General features: G+C 53.8%; 3 protein-coding genes across 5 annotated transcripts; all 3 read right to left on the bottom strand.

Moving 5' to 3' along the window:
* Positions 1 to 363: 363 nt before the first annotated feature.
* FFAR3 (free fatty acid receptor 3) lies at positions 364 to 5010 on the bottom strand. The gene is made up of 2 exons (XM_045890346.2): positions 4910 to 5010; positions 364 to 1466 (listed from the first exon to the last, which is right to left on the bottom strand). The coding sequence occupies exons 1-2, from the start codon at positions 4989 to 4991 to the stop codon at positions 484 to 486; spliced, it is 1065 nt and encodes a 354-aa protein (XP_045746302.2). The 5' UTR covers positions 4992 to 5010; the 3' UTR covers positions 364 to 483.
* A 95-nt stretch (positions 5011 to 5105) lies between these two features.
* FFAR1 (free fatty acid receptor 1) lies at positions 5106 to 6829 on the bottom strand. The gene is made up of 2 exons (XM_045890345.2): positions 6747 to 6829; positions 5106 to 6325 (listed from the first exon to the last, which is right to left on the bottom strand). The coding sequence occupies exon 2, from the start codon at positions 6011 to 6013 to the stop codon at positions 5114 to 5116; it is 900 nt and encodes a 299-aa protein (XP_045746301.1). The 5' UTR covers positions 6014 to 6325; positions 6747 to 6829; the 3' UTR covers positions 5106 to 5113.
* A 3118-nt stretch (positions 6830 to 9947) lies between these two features.
* CD22 (CD22 molecule) lies at positions 9948 to 21830 on the bottom strand. 3 transcript variants are annotated; one of them, XM_045891280.3, is made up of 14 exons: positions 21709 to 21830; positions 19110 to 19165; positions 18491 to 18868; positions 17059 to 17352; positions 15665 to 15931; positions 15274 to 15537; positions 13978 to 14235; positions 13536 to 13799; positions 13191 to 13454; positions 11856 to 11952; positions 11628 to 11703; positions 11347 to 11471; positions 11052 to 11136; positions 9948 to 10754 (listed from the first exon to the last, which is right to left on the bottom strand). In XM_045891280.3, the coding sequence occupies exons 2-14, from the start codon at positions 19141 to 19143 to the stop codon at positions 10623 to 10625; spliced, it is 2538 nt and encodes an 845-aa protein (XP_045747236.1). In that variant the 5' UTR covers positions 19144 to 19165; positions 21709 to 21830; the 3' UTR covers positions 9948 to 10622. The 3 variants fall into 3 exon arrangements, with proteins under 3 accessions (XP_045747236.1, XP_045747235.1, XP_064436481.1); XM_045891279.1 differs by lacking the exon at positions 21709 to 21830 and having other exon boundaries at positions 19110 to 19439; XM_064580411.1 differs by lacking the exons at positions 15274 to 15537; positions 15665 to 15931; positions 21709 to 21830 and having other exon boundaries at positions 19110 to 19439.
* Positions 21831 to 22920: the final 1090 nt, after the last annotated feature.

Raw genomic sequence — 22920 nt, 5'->3', positions numbered from 1 at the left:
ATGAAAGCAGGATGCTCCCTCAAGCCTAGGGTCCTGTGTACCCACTCTTGACCTGCTGGGTAGGAGCAGCTCTGAAGGATGGCTTCTTCCCCCTCCCGTCCCAGGCCACCAAGCAGCTCCCTCAGTCCCTGGTCACTGCTCTCAGCTCCTCCTTTACCGTCCGAAAAGCACAGGAGCCGGCCTGCTGCCATGGGAGCTCATTTTTCTCCAGCGCATGCTCTCATCCTGACTATCTCCCAGGGCCAAATCCACAGCGTTGGGGGAGGGGGGGCAGGGTCAGAGGGAGATGGGAAAGGAGGGCAGTTGGGTAAGATCGAGAGCTGGGCTTGGGTGAGCACGTCCTTGGGAAGTCTGGGTGCCTGCTCCGCCCAGCTGCCTCAGCCCCCAGGCCCCCACTCCCCGGTCCTGCCTGACTCAAGCTAGGAACTGCCCGGTCATTCAGCTGCTGGCTCCAAAGCCGTCCTGGAGTCCACTCCCTGTTCTCTATGTCGGACAGCTCCCGCGTCTGCCCCCCTCCTCATTCTTCTTCAGCTTCACGCTGCCCTCCTGCCTCCAAGGGTCCCGGCCCCCAGTCAGCCGTCTCAGCAGCCCGTAAAAGTCAGCCTGGAATCCAGATGATGAGAAGTAGTAGACAAAGGGGTCGACACAGGAATTCAGGGTGCTAAGAAGCAGCACATAAGTTCTCCAGGCCGGGCTTTCACCCTGGACGTAGCCCACGACATGAGACATGTTGTAGGGCCCAAAGCAGACGAGGAAGTTGAGCAGCGTGGCTGCCACAAGCCCAACCACCCTCCTCCACCTCCGGTGGCTGGCTCCCCTGCTGAGCACCCATACCAGGTGGGCATAGCAGTAGCTGGTGATGAGCAGGGGCACCCCAAAAAGGACCACAGCCATCTCCAGCCTGATGGGCAGGAGAACAGTCAGCTGGTTGTCCTGGAATTCCAGGTAGCAGGTGCTATTGATAGTCTGGCTGTGGGAGGAGTTCCCTGAGAATTCCATGATGTAGACCACGCTGCAGTGAGCGCTGGCCAGGAGCCAGCAGGCCCCGCTGACCAGGCTGGCCTGTCCAGGCCTGGGCCGGGCCTTGTACCATAGCGGATAGGCCACACTCAGGAAGCGCTCGATGCTTACAGCTGCCAGGAGGAGGGAGGTCAGATAGATGGTGGTGAAGAAGAGGAATCTGGAGAAGGGGCAGAAGATGAAGGGCAGGGGCCAGCGCATGTCACTGGCAGCCTCCACCATGCGGAACGGCAGGAAGAGTAGCAGGAGCAGGTCTGAGAGGGTCAGGTTGAGCAAGAGCACGTCCATGGCCACGGGGCGCCGCCGCAGCTTGCCTACGAAGATCACCAAGGCCACCACGTTGAGGGGGAGCCCCACGAGGAAGGTGAAGAGGTACACAGAGAAGTAGAGCCAGTGATTGCCGGGGAAGAAGGATAAGTTCAGGCTTGTGCCCATGGTGATGGCCACTGGAGAAAGAGACAGCTAGATGGAGGGGGCAGTCTGGGGAGGGGGACCTTCATTCCCCATGCCAGCAGCATCTCAACCGTTGGCAGGGAACAGTCATCCCCCCCACCCCTGACCACCTCATGCCACCTGATGCTTTCTCCAGCAGGGTCAGCCTCACCCCCTTCCAAGCCCCTTATGGCCCCATGCTCACCTGCTTATTTGAGAACCCAACTGCTCTGCCCCCAGCACTTGGCCGACTCCTGCAGAACAGTGTAAGTTAGCTCTTTATCTGGCAGAACTAATAAAGACCCATGACATCATTCACCGTTGACCAATTGCACAAAAGACACCTTTAGTTCCTTTACCAGCACCGTGCCAGTATGCAAAATGAGGAGCAAATTCCACGACTATGTGCCTTGCTCTTGGGCTGTCTCGGAGGGGATGCTCGAGCCAGCCCTGAGCTGACTTCACCTTCCCCTCCCGGATCCTCCACTTGATTTTTATCTGCTTCTTTGGGATGGCAGTTATCCAATTTGCCTTGTAAGGGCAGGAAGCATGCGGCAGTGATGGAGAGCCTGGGACCTGGAGCCAGTGGTCTGGGTACACTGCCGGCTCTGTCACTGACTCTGTGATCTGGGGCAAGTGACCTAAACTCTCTATCTCCGCTTCCTCATCTGCAAAGCAGGGACCATCACAGTACTAATTTCATGGGGTTGTCATTAGATGAAAGCATTAATACCTGTCAAGGGCTGAGAAAGGAACCTGGCATGTTGTGGTGAGTACTTAACAGATGTTAGCTGCCATCATGCCAGTCACTGGTGTGGGCTTGTCTCTGGGGTGATGGTAATAATAAGACTAATGATGACAATGACGATTTAGGGGGCGCATAATCCGTAGCAGACATTCCGCCTCTGAGGGCATCGCCGTTCTGTCCTTGGGCCCCCCCGTGGGGAAGTGACTCACTCCAGGCAACACAGCTCATTAAGAATCACCACCAGGGTTCAAACCCCAGTTCTGTCCGACTTCAGAGATTATGGATTTATTCATTCAAATATTTATGGAGCACAGTGAGATAACCATTTTATACCTGCTGAGATGGCTATGGGCAAAAAATTGGACAATGCCAAATGGTGGGCGGGAGGTGAAGGAATGGGACTCCTCTCATATGTTGCTGGTAAGAATATAAAATGGTAGAGTGACTTTGGAAAGTAGTTTCTTAAAACAGTTAATATCAATTTACCATGTGATCCAGCTCCACCATAGGTATCTACTTCAGCAATGTTCATAATAGCATTATTCATAATAGCCAAAAAGTAGAAACCCACGCCCCCAGTGGTCCATCAGCTGGTGAATGGATGGATCGTGTGGCATGTCCATACAATGGATTACTATTCGCCAGTAAAATGGAATGAAATACCTATGACTGCTAGAACCTCAAAAACATGCCAAGTGAAACAGGCCAGACATAAAAGGCCATACACTGTATGTTTCCATTTATATGAAATATCCAAAACAGGCCAATTTGTATCTACAGAAAGTAAATTACTGGTTGCCCCAGGGACTTAGGGGGATTAACTGTAAATGAGCAGGAGGGGGTCTTACTGGGCCGATGAAAATGTTCTAAACTGGATGATAGTGAGAGTTGCACACCTTAGTAAATTTGCTAAAAAGCATTGACTTGAACACTTAAAATGGGTGAATTTTATGAGATATCTATTTTATCTCAAATAAGTTGTTAAAAACAGTTTTTGCCGTCATGGGTTTGGTGGAGTGAGGTCTCGGGGGATGGAGTGGTCGGAGGGTAATAAAGCCTCAGCACAGAGGCAGAGAACCACTGGGGAAGCACTTAAGGCAAAAGAATGGCAGGTGCACGGGCTGACCTGCTGGGGGGACCTTGTAGAAGGCTTTGGGCTTAAGGGGCAGGGGTCATGAGGGTGCTGGCGGCAGATCGTGTGGGGCTTCAGGGACCCTAAGGAGGAACTAAATTCCACCCCTAGGAGCAGGCACAATTCACCAGAAGAAGTGGTCCAGCAGCAGCAGGTGCTCCCGAGCAGTGGGAGAGAGAGCGGTCCCTGGCTTTCTGGGAGGGGGGCAGTGAGGCCACTTGGGCTGGAGGTCGGCTTACCCTGAAATTCTCTGGTCTCACCACTGTGCAGGGAATAAACTTGTTTCTCGCTTCTGTGGAGCCTCAGGCAAGTTACGTAACTTCTCTGGTCTGTTTTCATTTAATTATAAAACAGGAAATAACATTTTCCTTGGAGGGCTATTGTGAACATTCATTCCTGTAGCAAACATTTGTTGAGAGCCTACTATGTGCCAAGCTCCCCTCTAGGTGCTGGGAATATATCAGCAAATAAAATTCCTTGCCCTCGTAGACATTTATGCATAAAAAGAGATAGCTTGTATAAACCAGTTCGTGCACGCCAGGCATGTAGCCAGCCTTTCTGTGTCTTATGTGCTCGTGGCATTATCGTTTTTAGAGGAACAAGTCGGTTTCCTGCACCTCGCTTCATCAGAGCACGTGCCCAGATGTTTGTCTCCTCCATGGCCACTCTCCTCTACCCACTCTCTCGGGGTTCAGGGTGCCACCATTCACCTTTGCAAAGTGGACCACAAGGACAGGCGTTCACCCTGATACCCCAAGTATCAAATGCCCCTTAACCCTTGGGGGTCTTGCCTTGAAGGATCACATCCCACATCCCACCCCTTCCTTGCTGTAGAGCCTCGGAAAAATTTCTTAACCTGCAAAGATGGTGGTAATACTTGGTCAGGGACTGTAGCTAACTTATGCAGTGCCTCTGTACAAATTAGGAAAAGGCACCCCCCTCCAGGTGGCAGTACCCTCCACCAGGATGCACTGCTTGAGGAGTGAGTGGTATCTTTGTTCAAATTAGGATAACATGTTCCTTCTCTGGATGGAAGCAGCCCCATGCCAGGCACATGGCTTGGCGAGCAAAGCACAGGTTAGAATTTAGTCAACGTTTGCCCCTCTGCCTGGCACGCTTGTGCAGTGAACCACCTGCCCATCTGTACAGCAGCTACATGGCCAAATCAAAGGATTGTGTGAAATGGGACAACACTTTTAAAGCGCTTGATGTGTTGACTGTCACATCTTAGAGACTCTGTATTTGTTGGTGACTATTTCTGGTGTTGCTGGTGTTTTTTCTCCCTGCTGAAGCAGCTTTTCCTACCAACTTCCTGTTCACAGTTCCAATGCTGCCCTCTTGTGAGTTCCACCTGGTATAACAGCATCAATATCTTACCTCCTGTCTCTTTTACTCAGAAATTAAACTGTTCTTTCCTAGGAAACATTTTGGGAGTAGCATCCCCCAAAGTGTATCATCAGAGTGGCAGTTCCTCTAGATTGGAAGAAAACTTCCATAGCCCTGGCAGGTGGGGCAGGAGGAGAAGAGGGACAGGCAGAGGTGGGGAGTCGTGCTGATGCCTACAGAGGCAAGCTTACCTTCCTTCTGTGACCTAGCCCCTGGCTTCTGTTCTTCCCTCCAGCTGGGATGCAGTCTTCTGCCAGGCTCAGTTCTTTCCATAAGCAGGTCCAAGGATGCTCCCAGGCCAGGCTGCCCTGCAGGTCCTTTGGCTCCGGGCTCCAGGGGCCCGGACAAGCAGCCAGGCTCTCCTGCTCCATGCCCCTTCTTCCCAGCAGTGGCTACTACTTCTGGGATGTCCCTCCTTTTGTTCTTGCCACACTTGTTACCCGCCCAGCACCCCCTCCCAAGTAGCCAGTCACCAGCGGGTTGAGCACCACACTCCAAGCCCCTGTGATGAGCCCCAGTTTCCGCCAGTAGCCTCCCATGTTGGGGTGCAGGAAGCCAGCCACGTTGGAGGCGTTGTAAGGTCCTAAGCAGAGCAGCAGCGTGAGCAGAGCCCCGCCGGCCACCCAGGCTGCCCTTAGCTTCCGTCTGTGGCTCAGGCCTGAGCGGACCAGTGCCCGGAGGCAGCCCACGTAGCAGAAGGCTGTAATGCTCAGGGGCAGGAAGAAGAGCAGGAGAGAGAGGCTGAGGCGAGCAGGGCCCGCTGAGGCTGGGTCCCAGGCCTCCAGGCAGACTGGAGAGCCGTTGACTGGCGTGTTGATCCCCAGGGAGTTGGTGGTATTGTCCATCCAGCCTCCCGGAGCCTCCAACCCAAACACCAGCCCCAGGTGACAGAGGACAAGGGCCCATATGGCTGCACACACCCCCCAGGAATAGCGTGGCCTCCGGGCAGCTTGGTAGCCCAAGGGGAAGGCAGCCCCTAGGTAGCGGCCGACGCTCAGGGCAGCCAGGAAGCCCCCGCCAGCATAGAGCGGAGCGAAGTGGGCCAGGGCAAAGGCAGGACAGAGCGGGGCCGGCAGAGGCCAGGCGCCCAAGGCCAGGGCCTCCACCGCCTTCAGGGGCAGAGAGGCTGCCAGCAGGAGGTCAGAGCAGCCCAGGTGGAGGGCATAGACAAGGCTGGGGGTGAGGCGAAGCCGGGCGTGGGACACGGCGCCCCCAATGGCCAGGGCATTGAGCGGGAAGCCCAGCGTAAAGGCAGCTGCGTAGAGAGCGAAGGAGAGCTGCGGGGGCAGGTCCATGGGGCCGGGGCTGGCCTCCACGCTCCTGAGCTCCACTCGCTCCCCACCCTTCGGCCTGGGGCGGGGTTGGGGAGGGGTCAGGGGCTCCTGGGGTCACAGACTGCTCAGGGTATTAGAAGCCATCTAGTGAGATACCAACTATCTCAACCAGAGAGGCCCACTAGGGAGGTGGTGCCAGTGAGCAGGTGAGTCTGGGTTTGAAGTGAGGATGGCTAGCCCTCTGTCCTTTGCTTTCTTTCCACCATATCCTCTCTTAGAACACAACGGAAGCGGGCACGTCCCGTTAGAGGAAAGGCCTCCTGATTTCTGAGACTGGGGAGAGAAAGGGTAGAAAATTAGTGCAGAGTTGGGCCCCACGGTGTGTGTGTTTTTCCTAGGCCTGGAAGTTAGAGTACTGCGTCCACTCCCCTCCCCCAATTGCCTGGAAGGGAAACAGCTGCCCCCCTCCCCCCAACAGGGACAGCCAAAAGCCTGCAGAGCAGCTGGTGGAGGGTTAGTGGCAACTCCTAGCCGGGCGGGGGGAGAGGGATGTCAGAATTTGGGTAAGGTGGAGGCTGTGGCCAAGGGCAGGTGAAGGGGGGGGTGCCAGGGCAGAGCCCAAGGGTAAGCCAGGTCCCATCAGTGCCATAAGGAATGACCTTAACCAACTCCAGGGGGCACCCTAAGCGGGTAAGCGGAGGAGTTTGTGGGAATAATTGCCATGAAGAGAGGAGCCACAGAAAGAGGGACTCACCTCTTGGCGTTGCCTGCTGTCTCTGAGGCTCAGGAGTCCCCCTGGCTGGGCTGAGGGAGGGTGTCTGGGATGGGCAATGAGCTGGAAGAGAGAGGAGGGCGGGGTGGCAGGGCCATTAGCCTGAGCCATCAGTAGCCTGGGTGAGCAGCTAATGGGGCATCTCAAGCAGGAGCTGAGGCCAGGAGGTGAGGGTCCAAACAGATGATGCAAACACAGGAAGGGGACAGGGTAGCACTGAGGGTTTTTTCCTAGGCAGCGTGAGGAGTGTGTAGCTAGTTCCTTAAAGGAGCAGGGTTGTCAGGGGACGACCAGAACACAGCTCAATCCCACCCCACCCCAGCCTGTTCAGACCTGCTTCAGAGCCTGTGGGCAGGCCCTGGCCTTACGCGCTTGCTCATAGATAACACACTATGGTGGCCCACACCATGTCCATTTGGTGACTGATACATGTGGGATGATGAAGTCATCGTTTCAAGGTGTTGTCTCTGCGACAGGCTGTGGGCACGTTTTGGGAGGAGAAGGTTTTCCCTCTCCTTTCCCCTCTGGCTCAAAGACAATAATTTCTGACCCTACCTTCTGCTGCTGGCAGGAGTGGGGAGGAGGACAGACAAGGGACGGGTCTCCTTTGGTGGGGCTGAAGTGCTGGGCTTCTCTCTGGGGCACTTGGAGGGACACTGAGCGGCTCTTCCTAAAGCACAGATGGTGCAAGACTGCAGCTGGCTGCTTAGCTTTCTTCTCAGCCTCCGAGAAGTCAGCCGTTTACCTCCCTGCTGGGGTCACCCTGCCCCTCTAGGAAGACTTAAGTGAGATTTAAAATGGCCACAGGCTGTCTCTGTGATTCTGTCTCTCTCTCTCTGACTATGCCTGTGTCTGTCTGTCTGCCTGTCTGTCTCTGCCTCAAACAGACAACACAGCCTTTCTCTGGACTTCAGACTTCTCTGTTTTGGGGTGCATGTGTCGGTCATCAGGCCGCTATGTCCTTCCAAATTCCAAGTCATCCCGAACAAGCTTTGCTGGTGGTTTCCCGGAAGTGCTCCCCACCAGGCTTCCGGTGAGGGCAGCGTGGGATTCTCAGCATATCAACCATTGGTTCCAAAGAAATAATCAGATCCCCCTTTTCTACTTCAGTCGCTCAACTAATTCTTGGTTGCCTCCCTTCCCTGTCCTACCTATGTTGTCTAGCACCTCCCTTGGAGTGTAGAAGAACTTTCCATCTATTGTTTAGTATTTTATCTTTGAGAAACTGACAGAACCGAGGAAAAGTTAAAAGGAGGGCCATTTCACCTCCTGTAACCAGCATTTGGAAGAGGAGAAAAGCAGGGCGTGAAGGGAGACATTGGATCTTCAAGATCCCTGCTTTGGCCCATGCCTCTGGCGGTTCAGGTCTCTGCCCAGTGTCACCTCCGCCGAGGGCCTTCCTCGAACCCTCTCCAAATGGGCCCCTTCCCTGCTCCAGTCTGCCTTCATCTTGCATGGTGTTTATTCCTAAGCACTCACGAGCCTGTGACATCAGATTTGCTGGCCCCTCTGCTAAAATGTTGGTCAGTGAGGCCCAAGATTTCTGTCTGCTTTGTTCTCTGCTTGTTGCATCCATAGTAGGGGCTCAGTAATTGAATGAACCACCGGATGTCTGGGCCATGGGAGGACCGTGAGATCTGGGGCTGCATGGAGGGCTGCCTGGATTCTGGAGGCCCTGGCTTCAGAGTTGTTTGAACTCTGTTGGCCTGTTAACAGTCACATCTCTCGGTCAATTGGTCACGAAGTAGGTTTATGTTGGCAGCTGGGCTCGGACAGGATGGCAGGGCCCCTGCTGGTTGCCAGGGAGCCCGGGCCAGGCCTCACCAGGTTCAGGGCTGCCTTCAGGTCTTTAGAGGGGACTGTGCCCTAAAACCTTTTGGGCACCCTAGACTAGAGGTCACCAAGATGAGGATGATGTCATTCCTTTTTTGTACCCCAACAAATGTTCTATGCTGGATGCATTGACGTGTGCTTGGTAAGTGTTTGCTGAATAAACAGTTGAATGGGTGAATGATCCTGAACCTCATTCTTGAGATAGAAAGCCCAAACCCTTACCCTCTCCGTGAGACAGTTCTTGCTGTCCCCCCTTCCTCCAGAAATGCTAACTTCACACTGGGGACAAAGTGGATTGGTGGGGAAATAAGTGCCACGCTCTGGCATAGTTCCAAGGATGACCAGAACATCGTCTTCTCAGAAAGCAGATTCCGGTCTCGAGCAGATGGGAAGGGAGGGCAGGGAAGGAAGGTGGCACGTGTGGAGTGCCCACCACGGTCCAGGAACTTACATCCCCTTGCTGATGGACTAACCACGTGTTTCTGCTTCTAAGCATAGGTGGGGAAGGGTCAAACCTGAGATGTGGCGGGGAAGCTGGGAGGACCTAACTGGAAAGTCTGAGTTAGCGAACGTGACAGGGAACGGGTGATGTGACGGTAGGTGAGAGGAAAGTGGTGAGGTTTCTCAAGGCAGTTGGCTTTTGAGAAGTTCTTGGGCAACTGTGGGTTGTGACCGAACTTGGCAGCGGGACTTTTGAGAACGAATCAGCTTCCCCTTCTTATATTGTTCAAGAGCGGCAGACAAGATGGCAGTCTGGTTTTTAGGGACTTTTGGCTGTTTGTGTCAGGTTTCTGATAATGTGACCCCAGCATATGTACTACTGTCCCTCACTTCTCCTTTTTTTTAATATATATATTTTATTTATTTATTTGACAGAGAGAGACACAGCGAGGGAGGGAACACAAGCAGGGGGAGTGGGGGAGGGAGAAGCAGGCTTCCCGCGGAGCAGGGAGCCTGATGCGGGGCTCGATCCCAGGACCCTGGGATCACGACCTGAGCCGAAGGCAGACGCTTAACCGACTGAGCCACCCAGGCGCCCCTGTCCCTCACTTCTTATCTTGAGCCCCCTGCACCAGAGGCGGTGGCACCTCCATTTTGCAGATGAAGAAACTGAGGCTCAGATGAGCTGGTCACTGAGCTCGTTAGCAGAAGGGTCAGGACTCAGACTTGTGCTGGTCCAGCTGCAGGGCCATGCACCCTTTGCAACAAGACACTGGACTCCCCAGTCTGCTGATTTGACCCTGAGGTTGCCCCAACCCCTTTCCCTTCTCCCCAAGCCCCATGAGGCCCTCCTAAATCTCCCCGTTGTCACTCTGACCCCACAAACTGGAAATCATTCACGGGTTCTTTGAAGTGGTATCTGAGCCATTTTTATTATGCAGTTCTGTGTGTGTTACACATCTGTCCACACCAGTGTGTGTCTCAGCCCACAAGACCCCCAAGGGCAGGGGCTGCAGCAGCATAATGGAATGCCTCACTGATGCGTGGAGGAGAACCCAGCGCAGGACAGCCCCTCTTCTCCCTGAGCTTTGCCCCAGAGGCAGAAATTAGGCACAGGACGAGTGAGTGGGGCTTTCAGAGCAGGGGTGAGGGGGCCATAGGAATGGAGAGGGAAAGAAAAAAATACAGTAACAAGCTGATCCCAGCAGGGACACTGGCCCACTGGGGACGGGTTTTGAGGGGGTGGGCGGTGGCAGGTGGCCGGGGAGGGGCAGGGGGATGTGTGCAGTGCAGGGTCAGTATTTAGACAACCTTCCCCATGGGAAAGAGAGCGGACGGGGAGCAGGCCTTTGGGAGGGTCAGGGTTACCATCGTTGAGAAGGAAGCCTGCCTCTGGGCCACATACGAAGTTCTGGGCGCTGACTGAGGCATCACTGGTGATGTGCATGCATGCGTGCGTGTGCCTGCATGTGGAGGGGAGGCCGAGTGGCTTTGCGACTGAGCAGGGGGGGTGGGGCAATCTCCACGACCACCCGGCCCCTGCAGTCCCTCCCTCGGCGCCTCTGCTCCAGCGGGTTTGGCCTGTCAGTGCTTGAGGGTCACGTATTCCACGGCTTCCTGGGCCAGAGGCCGCTTCCCCAACCCAAGATGAACCAGCTCTGAGTAATGTATCCCCTCGTCTTCCGGACTGTCTGGAAGCACGTTCTCATAGTCGCCCTGAGAAAGCCACGTGTGTGAGGCCACAGGCCTCCCGGTCTGCGTTCCCTGCCTGTTCCCTCCCTGGCTCCTCCTGGGGGGCCAAGAGCCCGAGCAGGAGTCCTCTTGTCCCCACGCTGTCTGCAGTCAGCGTCTCGGACTGGGCCGTGCTGCCCTGGCTCCGACCACACCCGTGTCTGAGCAAAACCCCCCCACCAGGCCTTGCCACCATGGAGGCCACCAAGTCCTTCCCATCTGGGACTCACAGCTGAGGCCAGGTCCCCCGCACCCCCTCCTTCCACAGCCCTGCCCCCTTACCGCTCGACACGTCTGCAAGACAGAGTAAGTGATGGTGTCATCCCTGTTTGGAGAAGGTCCCTCTGTCTCCAGGGTCCCTGCATCTCTGAGGGAGGGTAGATGGATGACCGCAGATAAAGCCTTTCACGTGAACTCTCTTCCTATTTCCAACTCCCCTAGCCCCCAAGAGCACCCCAGAGCGGAGCCTGGCTCACAGGCCTGCCACAAAGAGGGCAGGCAGGACAGGAGCTGAGCCCTTCCTCCTGCAGCTCTCCCCGGGTGCACGTGTCACCCTCCCAAGACCCTCACTAGGTACCCAGTTCTTGGTGTGTCAGTCTCGCCGAAAGGAAAGCGCAAGGTGGCGTAACTGATGGCCTCTTCCATCACCGGATTGTAGCACCCCAGGGAGTGGGGGTATTCGGAGAGCGGGGCCCTTCTAACCTGGGACAGAGACAAGGCCTCAGTTCTCGCCACTCCTTTCTCCACCTGAGTCCCCTTCCCCTGGCCTCTGACCTCCGACCTCCCGCACAGTGCTCTGCACCCCCCTTTGTCTCCCCTTGACCTCCAGGTCTGCCTCCAGGTCTTTTTCCATCTTACCTTCTGCTTCCTCACAAAGAAGCTCTGCCCACTGGAACTTTCCTGGAGCCCCTGCTGGCTCCGTATCCTCTTCCAGCTAAGAAATAAAGCCCCACTCGTGAGGATCAGGGGAGTGGGGACAGGACCCTGTGCAGTGGGCATGCTGGGGGCTCCAGGATGGTCAACTGGAGTCACTCCGGGGAAGGAATCAGGGAGAGCCAAGGGACATGAGCCTTGGGAGGAGCTCACCTTCGCTGAAGTTTGACTCCCCAGAACGCCAGGAGTAGGGTGGCCAGGCAGAACCCCACTCCCACAGCCACTCGCCTGCCGATGGTCTCCGGGCTGTCTGGTGGGGGAAGGAGCGACCGTGAGTTGGGGATACTGCCTCTCTCAGATCAGCATTGCCTTGTAGCATTTTCCCGGGAGGCATCCTCAACTTCTCTGCATGGCCGCTCTCCTTGCCTGGGCTACTTCTCCACACGTAGGGGCTGTGATGCACAGAAAGGGAGAAGCCGGCCCCTGCCCACTGGGACCCCGTTGGGAGGAAAGGGCTAACTCTCAGGAAAGCACCTGTTTTGTGACAGACACAGGCACACACAGGACGTGCAGTAAAAGCTACAACTTCCTTAGAGGCCGCTTGGCCATACTTATCAGAACTTAAAATCACTTGTCCTCTGATGCAGCAATTCCATGTAGGAATTTATCCTGCAGCTGTCCTTCAGGGGTACCAGAGCCAGAGACAGCGCAGGGCTGTGGGGAAAGCACTGGGTAGATAGGGTTTGCTGCTTCCATGCACAGGAAGACAACAACAATGCAGCCCTGAGGGAAAGGGGCAGGTTGCCAGGGTGTCTGCAAAAGTGGAGACCCCTGACACAGGTTTTTATACAATATGTTGCATTTCCAAATAACGCGTTCAGGCATCCAGCTTTGCAGGCCATGATCCTCTAAATCTAAAGCCATGGCTCCAAGTTTAATCTGAAAAAGTACAATAAATCAATTAAATAACTTCCCCATTGTTTCCAGACCCTTCAGACACCCTGTGCATGCACGGATATAGAACAGTCTCTGAGTGGTATTGTTAACGTGGCAAAAAAGAACGTCCAGGACAACGTGTAAGCTCTCCTGCGATTTGCGTGATGAAGGGAGTACAAACATAGACCTACTTATTGTATTGTGTGTGTGCAGAATAGCTCTGTAAAGAGATGCAGACAGCTGCTGGCAGTGAAGGCCTTCAGGGAGGGGTAGAGTCCTCAGGGAGAAAGAAAGGAGAAGTGTCTTTCTACTATTTACCTTTTGTGCTATTTTATTTTGCCTTGTCCTAAAAATATATATATAGAAATCTCAAAAGATAAACAGGCTACCAAGGGTGAGACAGAGAGACACAGAGAGGGGCCCAGCAGGATCTCAGGATGTCTGGCAGGCAGGGAGTCCTGAGAGGGAACTGCCCTAGAGAGAGTCCGGAGAGACTTCGAGAAGGAGGAAGACAGGTGAGCTTGTGTGGAGCAGGCGCTGTGCCTGGGAGTGACCGGCTGGGCTGCCCGACAGGACAGGGGAGGGAGAGAAGGAGAAGGGAAGGGGCCTTACAGTAGACAGTGAGGGTGCTGGGGGGTGACTGGACCCTGCCGAGCTGGTTGGTCGCCTCGCACCAATAGGCGCCTGAGTGCTGGATCTTCACGGGATCCAATCTCAGCATCTGATCATAATGGTGGAGGTTTTGGTTATTCCAGTCAAACCAGGTGTACTGGAAGATGGGAGGGTTGGCATCGCTCTCACATGTCAGGACTGCCTTCTTCCCCTCCACCACTTGGTCCTTTGGGCTGATGGCCACACGCAGCATCCTTGGTGCATCTACAAGGAGAAGAAAAATCAGGATCCAGGTAGCTGGTCACGGGCTTTTCTGTCTGTCTCCAGCCCCAGCCACTCGCTCACACAGCACTTGGAGCCTCCTGGCCTCAGACATGGTCTGTCCTACGGAGTTGTTGATGAGGCAGTTGTAATCGCCGGCATCTTCTGGAGAGATGGAGTCAAAGCTCAGTTCTTTTCCTTCCTTCAGAAAGATTCCATTTTTCTTCCAGAAGAAGTGGACATCTCTGGGGCGGCTACTTGAGAAGTTACATCCAAGGAGGACTCGGTGCCCGGAGTGAATCTCAGAAGGGGGGCTGATCTGCTGGACCCTGACATCCTTGGGGGCATCTGGAGAGCAAGGGCCTCAGGCTGACCTCTTGGGTCCCTTTCCCTCTTCCTGGCCCTAAGGCCAGACTCTCAGCCCTCAATTCTCTGTGAAGGTTCCAGCCCAGGCCCCAGTCCCCTCACCCTGAGAGCCCATATCCCAGCTGGGCTACCTCTTGGGTCCCCTTGCCCAGTCACTCACGCTGAACATCCAGGTTGACAGAGGGGGCCCATGAACACCACTGGTTACAGGCTGCACAGGCGATTGGCTTGGCGTCCCAGGCAACTTTTTGAATTATCAGCACCCCGGGTGATTGTTCCTTCCAGGAGCCTTGGAGGTTCCATTCATATCGGGTAACTCTGGGATTACTGGAACTGTAGTTACAGGACAGGGTCACAGTGTCTCCTTCTTGAATCCGCGTGGGGTTTTGAATCACCGTGGTTACCTCCTTGGGGGCATCTGGGAGGAAACCAGACAGATGGGCAAGGGAAAGTCAGCTGTCCAGACTACCTTTCCCAGTGCTTACTGCTCCACCCACACCCCCGCCCCCCGCCCCAACCTATCTCCTGGGTTCACACAATTCCTAAATTAACCAAAGGAAGGCTCGGACTTCCCTCTCGCAAGTGTGCGAGGACAGGAGCCATAGCTGTGGTTTGAGGCGGGAGGAGGCAAAAGGTCAGAGCAGAGCTCAAGCAGAGAATGCGTGGTGTATGCAAGGTAGAGGCACCCTGTCTGTGGGTCTCCGCAGGGGCCTGGGGCGCAGAGCTAGTTTGCTGTAGTGCAGGCATTCATTGGGGGGTGGGGGAAGCACAGCTCTGGAGCCAGATGGGCTGAGAGCTGAGTGACCGTGGGCCGTGGGACTCAGTTTGCTTCACCATCAGATGGGGTCCTAAGAGCACCTAACCTGATAGATTCAAAGCCAGGAGGAAATGAGATGAAGCACTCAGAGTGGAGTAAACGCTCCAGAAATATTCCTGCTGCGGCGGCTGCATCACACACCCACTGTCTAGATGTTCGGGATTCGAGCATCCCCGTCAGATTATCTGGCTCAGACTCTGACATCCCAGGGTCCAAGGCTCAAACTTAGGGACTCTCTTGGTCCTGGGCTCGACTGACAGACAAGACTCACTGTGTTAGACAGGGTCCGACCTCTGAGGGAGAGGCAGTGAGACATTTTGCTCCAGTTCTCGAAAACTTCAGGCCCCCTTCTGAGACTCAGCCACTGCCTAGTGACACCATGTTCTCTGGGTCCCTCATGGGGCCCTGGCGGCTTGCAGTTCATTCATTCAACAGACATCTACTGAGCACCTGCCATGAGCCAGACCCTGTTCTGGTGCTGGGTATACAACCGGAAACAGCAGCAAAGCACCCGCCCAGGGAGCATACATGTTGGGAGACACCCCTGCTTGCCGCCCATGCTAGGACCCAGGAATCTCCTGCGCCCCATCTGCCTGCCTCCTTCTCCCGCTAGAACCCAGAGGCCCTGTGACTACTCACATTGGACATCTAACTCAGTCTCCTGGCCAATTTGTCCAGGACCAAGTCTGTTTTCTGCCAAGCAGGAATACTGCCCAGCATGGCTGAGGAGGACCATTGGGATCTGGAAGGTCTTGCTTGTCCTTCCTGGCACTTCTATCTCATTGTGATACCAGGTGTAATTGGTTGGAGGAGGATTGGCCAGTGACATACAAGTCATCTCTACTTTATTTCCCTCCTTCACTGGCGAGGAGAGGATCTCAACCCTGGAAGGTTCCGGAGCATCTGGAAAAAGGTGCAGAGGCAGAGGAGGAAGGTGAGCAGAGGCCTCTGTTGTTTACCTCTCAAGGGCCTTGGTTCCACCCCCTGCTAACTCCCTGCCTGCCCCCCTCCCAGCTCCCAGGAGGCTCACAGTACACTTGGAGGAACACTTCATCCGACTGTCCTGAGCCTAGATCATTGAAGGCCTCACACTGGTACTCTCCACTCATCTTCTTGGTCACAGAGGACAGAGTTAACGTGGGTGTCTCCTGCTCCCTCAGCCGGGTCCCATCCTTGAGCCAGGCTATATTCTGGAACTCTGGGTTGCTGCTGATGACCTGGCAGGTCATGGTCACAGACTCTCCCTCTGTTACATTGGCTCCTTCGGGATTGACCTCAATCTTCAACTTTGGGACATCTAGAGGAGCAGAGGGGCAGCAGGAGAGGGGGTAGGGACTTCTCAGGGGGTGTCACCTGGGGGGAAGTTGCTGGGCTTTGATTCAGATAAAGCAGCAGCCTACACATAGCATGGGAGTGTGGGCAGCCACTTGCTGTCCCCCTTATCAACAAGGGTGGGCTGGTCCAAGCACCTGGGTGATGGTCACGGACTCCTAACTTGTCTCTCTGCTCTACGCACCACCCCGCACCTGTTCTCAGAGTTCTGGTCTCCACCAGCAGTCAGCTGTCTTCCTGATACCGTCAATCAGCCTTTGCCACTCCCCTGCTTGAAACTGTTTAGTGGATTCCACACCCAGAATAAAATCCAAAACCCTGCTGCCACCCATGAGGTCTGGCCTTGGCCCTCCTTTCCTATCATTGGGCCCCTCAGACGCAGGGCTGAGGCTCTCCGGCCCCTTGCTCTGGTGCAGGCACACAAAGTTCCTACCCCCAGGCCTTTGTCCTTACTCTTTTCTCTTCCTGGGATCTTCTGGCAAATAGCTGCCTGCCTCAATCTTTCCCTTCACCCAAGTTCACTGTCCTCAGAGAAGCCTCCATCCTTCCCTCCCTCCCTCTTTCTGAGCCCGGCTTTACGTCCTCCTAATACGCTTATCACTGCCTACCCTTAAGTTCGGTATTTCTTTGTTAATCTAGTAATTGTTTGTCTTCCCCAGCGGCAGTGCCAGCTCCTCAGTGGGCAAGAACAGGCCTGGCACCCAGGAGGCTCATAGTAAATATTTACTGAATGAATGAATGGGGCACAAACAATGATGTGAAAACATTTCTTACCCTGAGCCCTCTACCCAGGGGGAAAAATAAACCTAACCACATGATCTCAAATTCACATCGTGGCTCGAGGATATTAAATTATGTTATTCTTCTAGACCAAAGCAGATGCTAAGATGAATCTGTTCCCTGAAACACTGGGGCTGACAACAGGGGTGGTGGAGGGACGCAGCCCCAGCTGGACCTTTTCCAGCTGTGGGTGTTCATGGACCGATTATGTGTCCTTCCGTGGAGGTGCCCGCTACCCTTGGTGCGCTCTGAGGGGTTGGGGAGAAGAGATAAGACCCTCGTCCCTCCCTGGGGGCACTGGGAGACACTCACGCTTTACATCCAGCAGCACCGTTTCCTCAGAGAGGATCTGCCCTGCTTTGGGGCCCCAGAGTTGGCAGGTCAGATTCTTGCCGTGGTGTGTCCACTGTGGCTGGAAGGTGAGCTTGCTCTGGGTGAAGACAGTCTTGGTGGTCAGGGAGGTCGAGGTGACGGCAGGCTCCTTCAGGGACCACTGCAGCCGTATCTGGTACCCAGGGCAGGAGAAATTCAGCAAGCAAGTCAGAGTGACTTCCTGGGACTCCTGGATTTCTGGAGGGAGCTGAATGTGAGGTGACAGGGGCGTCTCTGCAAAAGAGTATGGGCCAAGCTGGAGGCCTGGGAGACCAGGGGCCTGTGCCAGCCTCTCACACCTGGCTGTAGATGCTCTGCCCCCAAAGAAGCCCTCAGGAGCCCCTCGCCAGTCCCTTCCACCTCTCTCTGGGCCTGCCTTTCTCTGCTTTGAATCACTTTTGCTCTGCCGAAACACTCTCTGAAAGGTCTAGTGAATGCTGATGCTCCTTAGGAATTGGATTTTATATTTTATACTTACCTCGTTCTCCTTCCCTGATGTTTGCTCTCTAAACATTTTCAAGATCGCTGCCCCACCCCGAGGGAATTTTACCAGGTTAGGTCCCCGTGCCTTTCTTGGCTTTGATGACAAACCTGCATTTGTAATGGCCTCAGTGCTGGGAGCCATCCAGCATGGCATTCCTTTAGGGATCCCCGGGGCTGGGCAGCCCTAGGACTGCAGGTCTGAAGCTACATCTCTCATTGCAGTGTAGGGCTGCTTAGCTTAGACCCCTCCAACCCCCGCACTGAAGAAACAGGCTGTGGGGTGGAGGTTCCAGGCCTAGGTTTCATTCACCCCCTACCCCGTCCCCTACCTGTGTCTTTAAGACATGAAGGCCTAATTAGAATCAATCGCCAACATTAAGGCATTGGGAGATTTCACTCAAATCAAAGATTTCCATCTTCTTTTGAAAAATCAGGCAACCGGGGGCACCTGGGTGGCTCAGTCGGCTCAGGTCATGATCCCAGGATCCTGGGATCAGCCCCTCATCAGGCTCCCTGCTCAGTGGGAAACCTGCTTCTCCTTCTCCCACTGCCTGCCACTCCCTGTGCTTGTGCTCTCTCTCTCCCTCTAATAAATAAATAAAATCTTTAAAAAAAAAAAAAAAGAAAGGAAAAGAAAAGAAAAATCAGGCAACCTGGAACCCAGATTCCAGCATGGGTGGAAGCTGAGGGGCAGGTGCAATGCTTGAGGAGAAACAAGTACTCGGGCTGCAGGTCCCATTGTCTCGTTATGCCCCAGTCACTTACTGGCACCTCCTGCCTGGCCTCTACAAGCAGTCTGGTTTGCGACCCCTGTCCCAGGAGTTGGGTGTTTCCCACCTTCCTCCTTGCCTGAAGCCAAGGCAGAGGACCCCATCCCCCACGGCCTTACTAGAGACGTTGAGGTCTATTTTCTCCATCCATTTGTCAGTCTTCGTTATCAACCTCAGCCCCAGCCAGCCATTGTCTTGTTCAAGCACAGGGTTGATGCGTATGGTGCAGTTGGATCTTTGGTCTCCCAGGAACTGAACCCTCTCCGGGGTATGAGGATCCCCCCAAGGCTTTGTTTTCTTATAGAGAATGTGCCCGTTGAAGTTCTTGGTGGTGTTGTCATATTCATAGTTGCTGTACAAGGTCAGGTTTTCCAGATCATCCTTACGCCCTGGAATTGCGTACTGACAGGGAATCCAGACGCAGGCCCCATCCCAGCTGTAGAGAGTGTGGGGGTGCTCAAACTTCCATTTAGATGAGTCAGAGAAGGCCAAGTATTCTGGAACCCACCACAGTGATCAAAAAACATTATTGAAGGACATAAAGAGCTTTCAAATGAATAAAGAATCCCCTCTGAAGATAGAGGGAGAGAGGAAGGTACACAAAGAGAGGTGTATACGCACACACATACCTTGCTTGTCCCCACCCTCCCCAACACTTAAACTCTTTGCTCCAGAGCTCTCCTCCTCCTCCAGCTCCCACAGACATCCCAGAACCCAAACCTAAACCACAGTCCTTACCAAGGAGCAGGAGCGAGGGGCCGAGGAGATGCATGGTGCTGTGTCTAGGCAGGAGCCTGGGCCGGGAAGAATTTGTCTTTGAGCCATCTGGTCGCTTAGTTCTTTCAGATGGCTTTTCTTGCTCACCCACCAAGCTCCAACCCCTCTTCCCTGATCCCAGGAGGACCACATCTGATTGCATTGCAAGATGTGAATTCTGGTTGTTCATGGGGCCTTTTATGGGAATGCCATGTCTATTCTGTCAGCCTAAGAACTCTGTACAGCAAACCTGCCTCTCTTCCTAGCCCTTCTTCCTTTCTTCCATCCATCCTTCCATCCATCCATCCATCCATTCTTCCTTCCATCCATCCATCCATCCATCCACCCATCCACCCATCCATCCACCCATCCACCCTTCATTCCATCCATCCATCCATCCATCCATCCATCCATCCATCCATCCATCCATCCATCCCTCCCTCCATCCTTCCATCCATCCCATCCTTCCATCCATCCATCCATCCATCCATCCATCCATCCATAATTTTACAAACTTCCTGGCCAGCTCTCAGGCTTTGAGTGGCACCAGACCACTGAGTGCCATGAATCCCAGGCCCAGGGTAACTTGAAGCTCACCTTGAGGCAACTAGTGAAGGGTTTTATGTAGGGCGGAGCCATGATCAAAACTTGATTTTAAAGACCAGGAACAAAATTAGTCTAAAACTAATAATTAAGTGTGAATCTAGGAGAGCATTTAGAGGGGTCTGGAAGAACTTAGGAGAATGTGTCCAAGGGTCCCACTCAGAGAAGCCCGGGGGTTGGGAAGAAAACATAAATTGGCCAGGTGGGGACAGAGGTCATGTCTTAGGTAAAGGCAATGATGCTCTCAGTCCCAGCCAATTGTTGCCAATTGGGAACATGAGCTCGGCACTGCCTGACCTTCCACTGTTTTTGGAGAAGTAAGAAGCCAGATTTTCATGTGAAATGCCCTGCTTTCAGAAACAAACAAACCAATAAACATGGTGCTGGCCAAACCAAACCTGTCTACAGGCTGGAGGCAGTCCAAGGGCCCCCAATGTGCAGCCACAGCCTGTCTGTCTCTCTTGGAGACATCAGTGAGCTTATCTGCCACCTTACTAGACTTTTACATAGAGTTACATTTACAGAGAGTTAAATTTAAGTCCCAATTTGCATGGCTGGGCCTCTCTGTGCTGGTCCCTCTAGAGTTAGCAGGATGTGTGACAGAGTGTGTCTCCGGTCTCAGCACAGACCTGCACCCCTCCCTGCCCAGCCAACATTTCCCACCAGCAAGGGCCCCTCACCCCCTTGGGCTATTTCTCTCCTCAGGCTGCGTGGCTTATGCCAAATGCTGTTGGGTGTCTAGTACCCGGCATGGGGAAAGCTAGACTGCTTGCTGAGCAGGAAGGGGGTCTGTCCCCAGGAGTAGTGCCTGTGCTGGCCTGGGCCGGGCCTGGGTTAGGGATGAGGGCCCTGAATGGGGACAGACTTTCCAGGCAGAACTGACACCAGCTCTGCAGGTGCTAATAGTGCTACACACAAAAACGTCTTCAAGGCCACATCCACTTGAAAAAAGCTGGGTTAAAAAAGGTAAATAGAGGGGCGCCTGGGTGGCTCCGTCATTAAGCGTCTGCCTTCGGCTCAGGTCATGATCCCAGGGTCCTGGGATCGAGCCCCACATTGGGCTCCCTGCTCGGCGGGAAGCCTGCTTCTCCCTCTCCCACTCCCCCTGCTTGTGTTCCCTCTCTCGCTGTGTCTCTCTCTGTCAAATAAATAAAATATTAAAAAAAAAAAAGTAAATAGATTCCCAACTGTGAGTCCTTTTGATCCCTTTAATCAGCTGGGTGCGCATCAAACATCTCCTAACATGGGGGCTAAAGTACAGTCCATTGCTCACACTTCTTTAGCCACAGAACTGATTTTACATTTCTCGTGAAAAACTTGGCAGGGTTGCAGGGTCAATGTTTTGAGGGATGTGCTGTGGGTCCCCTTTGAGTTTCTATAAGAGCTGTGGCAAGGGCTAGATTCCATTCTTTGTGGTAAAGACTAGCCTCCAGTAGCTGGACCTTGTGCCCCCTCTGCCACCAGCCGCCCTCATGGGGGAATGGCTTGAGGACACCAGGACGAGTGGGAAAGGGCACTTCTGAGAGCAGGGCTGTGTACTCACTCCCAGCAGCTCAGGCAGTCTCCAGGACATAAGAAGTGGAACCACGGGCCTGGAATTGGAAGGCTGCTGAGACAGGGTAGGGCATGGAGGTGGGGAACAATAGGCATTGGGCACAAAGGCTCAGGACAAGGCCATGCTATCCAGACCTGTGGCCTGCTCAACACAGGCCTGTTTAGGACCTTACAAGACCTCAGAGCCAGCCTCCCTGAGTCCATTCTTCCCTCCTGGGCATCTGGTGACCCATCTTACTCTCAGAAGACTCATCAAGCCCATCAAGGGGCATGCTCAAAGACAGGGGTCTGTATCCTGTTATAACACAAGCAAGAGAGGTGGGGGGCTTCCCACTGTGCTCCCAGGCCCAAGAATTGTGCCTGGCACACAGCAGTTGCTCCACGCTAGCTTGCCAAATGCAAAAGAGAGCAAAATAGTTTTTACCTGTTTCCTCGTGTCTTCCTTCTTCGGGGACCTGGCAGCGTCTGAGAGTGAAAGGGGAAACACAGCGAAGGATTTTCACCCTCCTCGGCCACACCCCCTGCCCCTTGGTGACTCACAGGGCAACCAAGAGGCATGGCAAAGTGGGAGAGTTGGGAAAAGAGGGAACAAGGACAATGTGGGCTCAGAGGCAGATTGGAGGGAACACTCGAGTACCCACGGTCAGTTTTTAGTTTTGGTATATGGACTTATACATCAGATAGTTACTTCCTCCAGAACTTCCCCTCTATCCAGCTCTCAGGAAATGCTGATAATTAAAGCCAAGCAGTTTAGAACTGCCAGCCTGCTGAAAAAGGCACAAGGCAATCTGAAAGTACTTGTAGTTTAGTGTTACCATCCAGTTATTCTCATTCCCATACTTTTCCTCCAAAGGCAAGACTGGTGGGGAGTCTGGTCACTTACACTGATGCTTCAGCAGCTCACAAGGGTCAAGGAAAGAGCACACAGATATCAGGAAGAAAAACGATAACTTACGTGAAGTGTTATTGAATGGGCAAGTCATGAGACTGGAACCTTACCACTTGGTCAGGCTTCTAGTCAGTGAGTGTCTTGAGACCAGAACCAGACATCAGCTAAAGCCATTCAAATCCTACAGGGATTTGAACAGGGAAGTCTGAGAAATTTGTACCCTGGCATCACCAAACTCTACTGACTGCCAGCCATTGAGAAGGAAACAGAAAAGGGAAAGAACAGCTTGTTCAAAAAATAGTGATGTTCTGGGAAGGGTATTCTTCCCTATTTCTTTTGCTAAGAACAACTAAAAACCCTGGATCCCTGGATGTTATAAAACAAGCATAAGAAGACACTGAAAGGTTGAGAGAAGACACACTGTTGGGACCTTGGGACCTGAGGAATGATATGATGGTGAATTCCCTGGGTTTCACTGGATACTGAAGAAACAAGCAACTGGAAATGCCAATGGGCTCAGAAAAAAAGTTCAGCAAAACTCTGCTCTTCTAGCCAAAGAACCAAGAAAGGGGTAACCCAGAAAGACAAATCTTTCAGTCAATAACTGCTCTGCTCCAGCTAAATATCACAGAAAAACCTGCTGCTTCACTCCCACCCCTGACAGCAAAGGCTGAGTGGGGCCCTAGACTTCCACCCTTGCTAGGCCGTAATGAAGAGTCCAGGTCACTCCCCGCTACCCCATCTAAG

Source organism: Mirounga angustirostris, unplaced genomic scaffold (assembly GCF_029215605.1).
Source record: "Mirounga angustirostris isolate CCGP_5_RB_7025 unplaced genomic scaffold, mMirAng1.0.hap1 SCAF_16, whole genome shotgun sequence".
Taxonomy (NCBI): domain Eukaryota; kingdom Metazoa; phylum Chordata; class Mammalia; order Carnivora; family Phocidae; genus Mirounga; species Mirounga angustirostris.
The sequence above is the reverse complement of the archived record's forward strand: the minus strand, read 5'-3'. Positions and strand labels throughout refer to the sequence as shown.

Coding starts and splice junctions, on each gene's coding strand:
- FFAR3 (XM_045890346.2), bottom strand. CDS start 4,991: ATGGAAAGAACTGAGCCTGGCAGAAGACTGCATCCCAGCTGGAGGGAA. Junction 1,467..4,909: donor GGCTAGGTCACAGAAGGAAG/GTAAGCTTGCCT, acceptor CTCTTTCTCCAG/TGGCCATCACCATGGGCACA.
- FFAR1 (XM_045890345.2), bottom strand. CDS start 6,013: ATGGACCTGCCCCCGCAGCTCTCCTTCGCTCTCTACGCAGCTGCCTTT.
- CD22 (XM_045891279.1), bottom strand. CDS start 19,317: ATGAACAACCAGAATTCACATCTTGCAATGCAATCAGATGTGGTCCTC. Junction 15,932..17,058: donor GGTGCTGCTGGATGTAAAGC/GTGAGTGTCTCC, acceptor CTGCTCCTCTAG/ATGTCCCAAAGTTGAAGATT. Junction 10,755..11,051: donor TCTTGCAGACGTGTCGAGCG/GTAAGGGGGCAG, acceptor TGGCTTTCTCAG/GGCGACTATGAGAACGTGCT.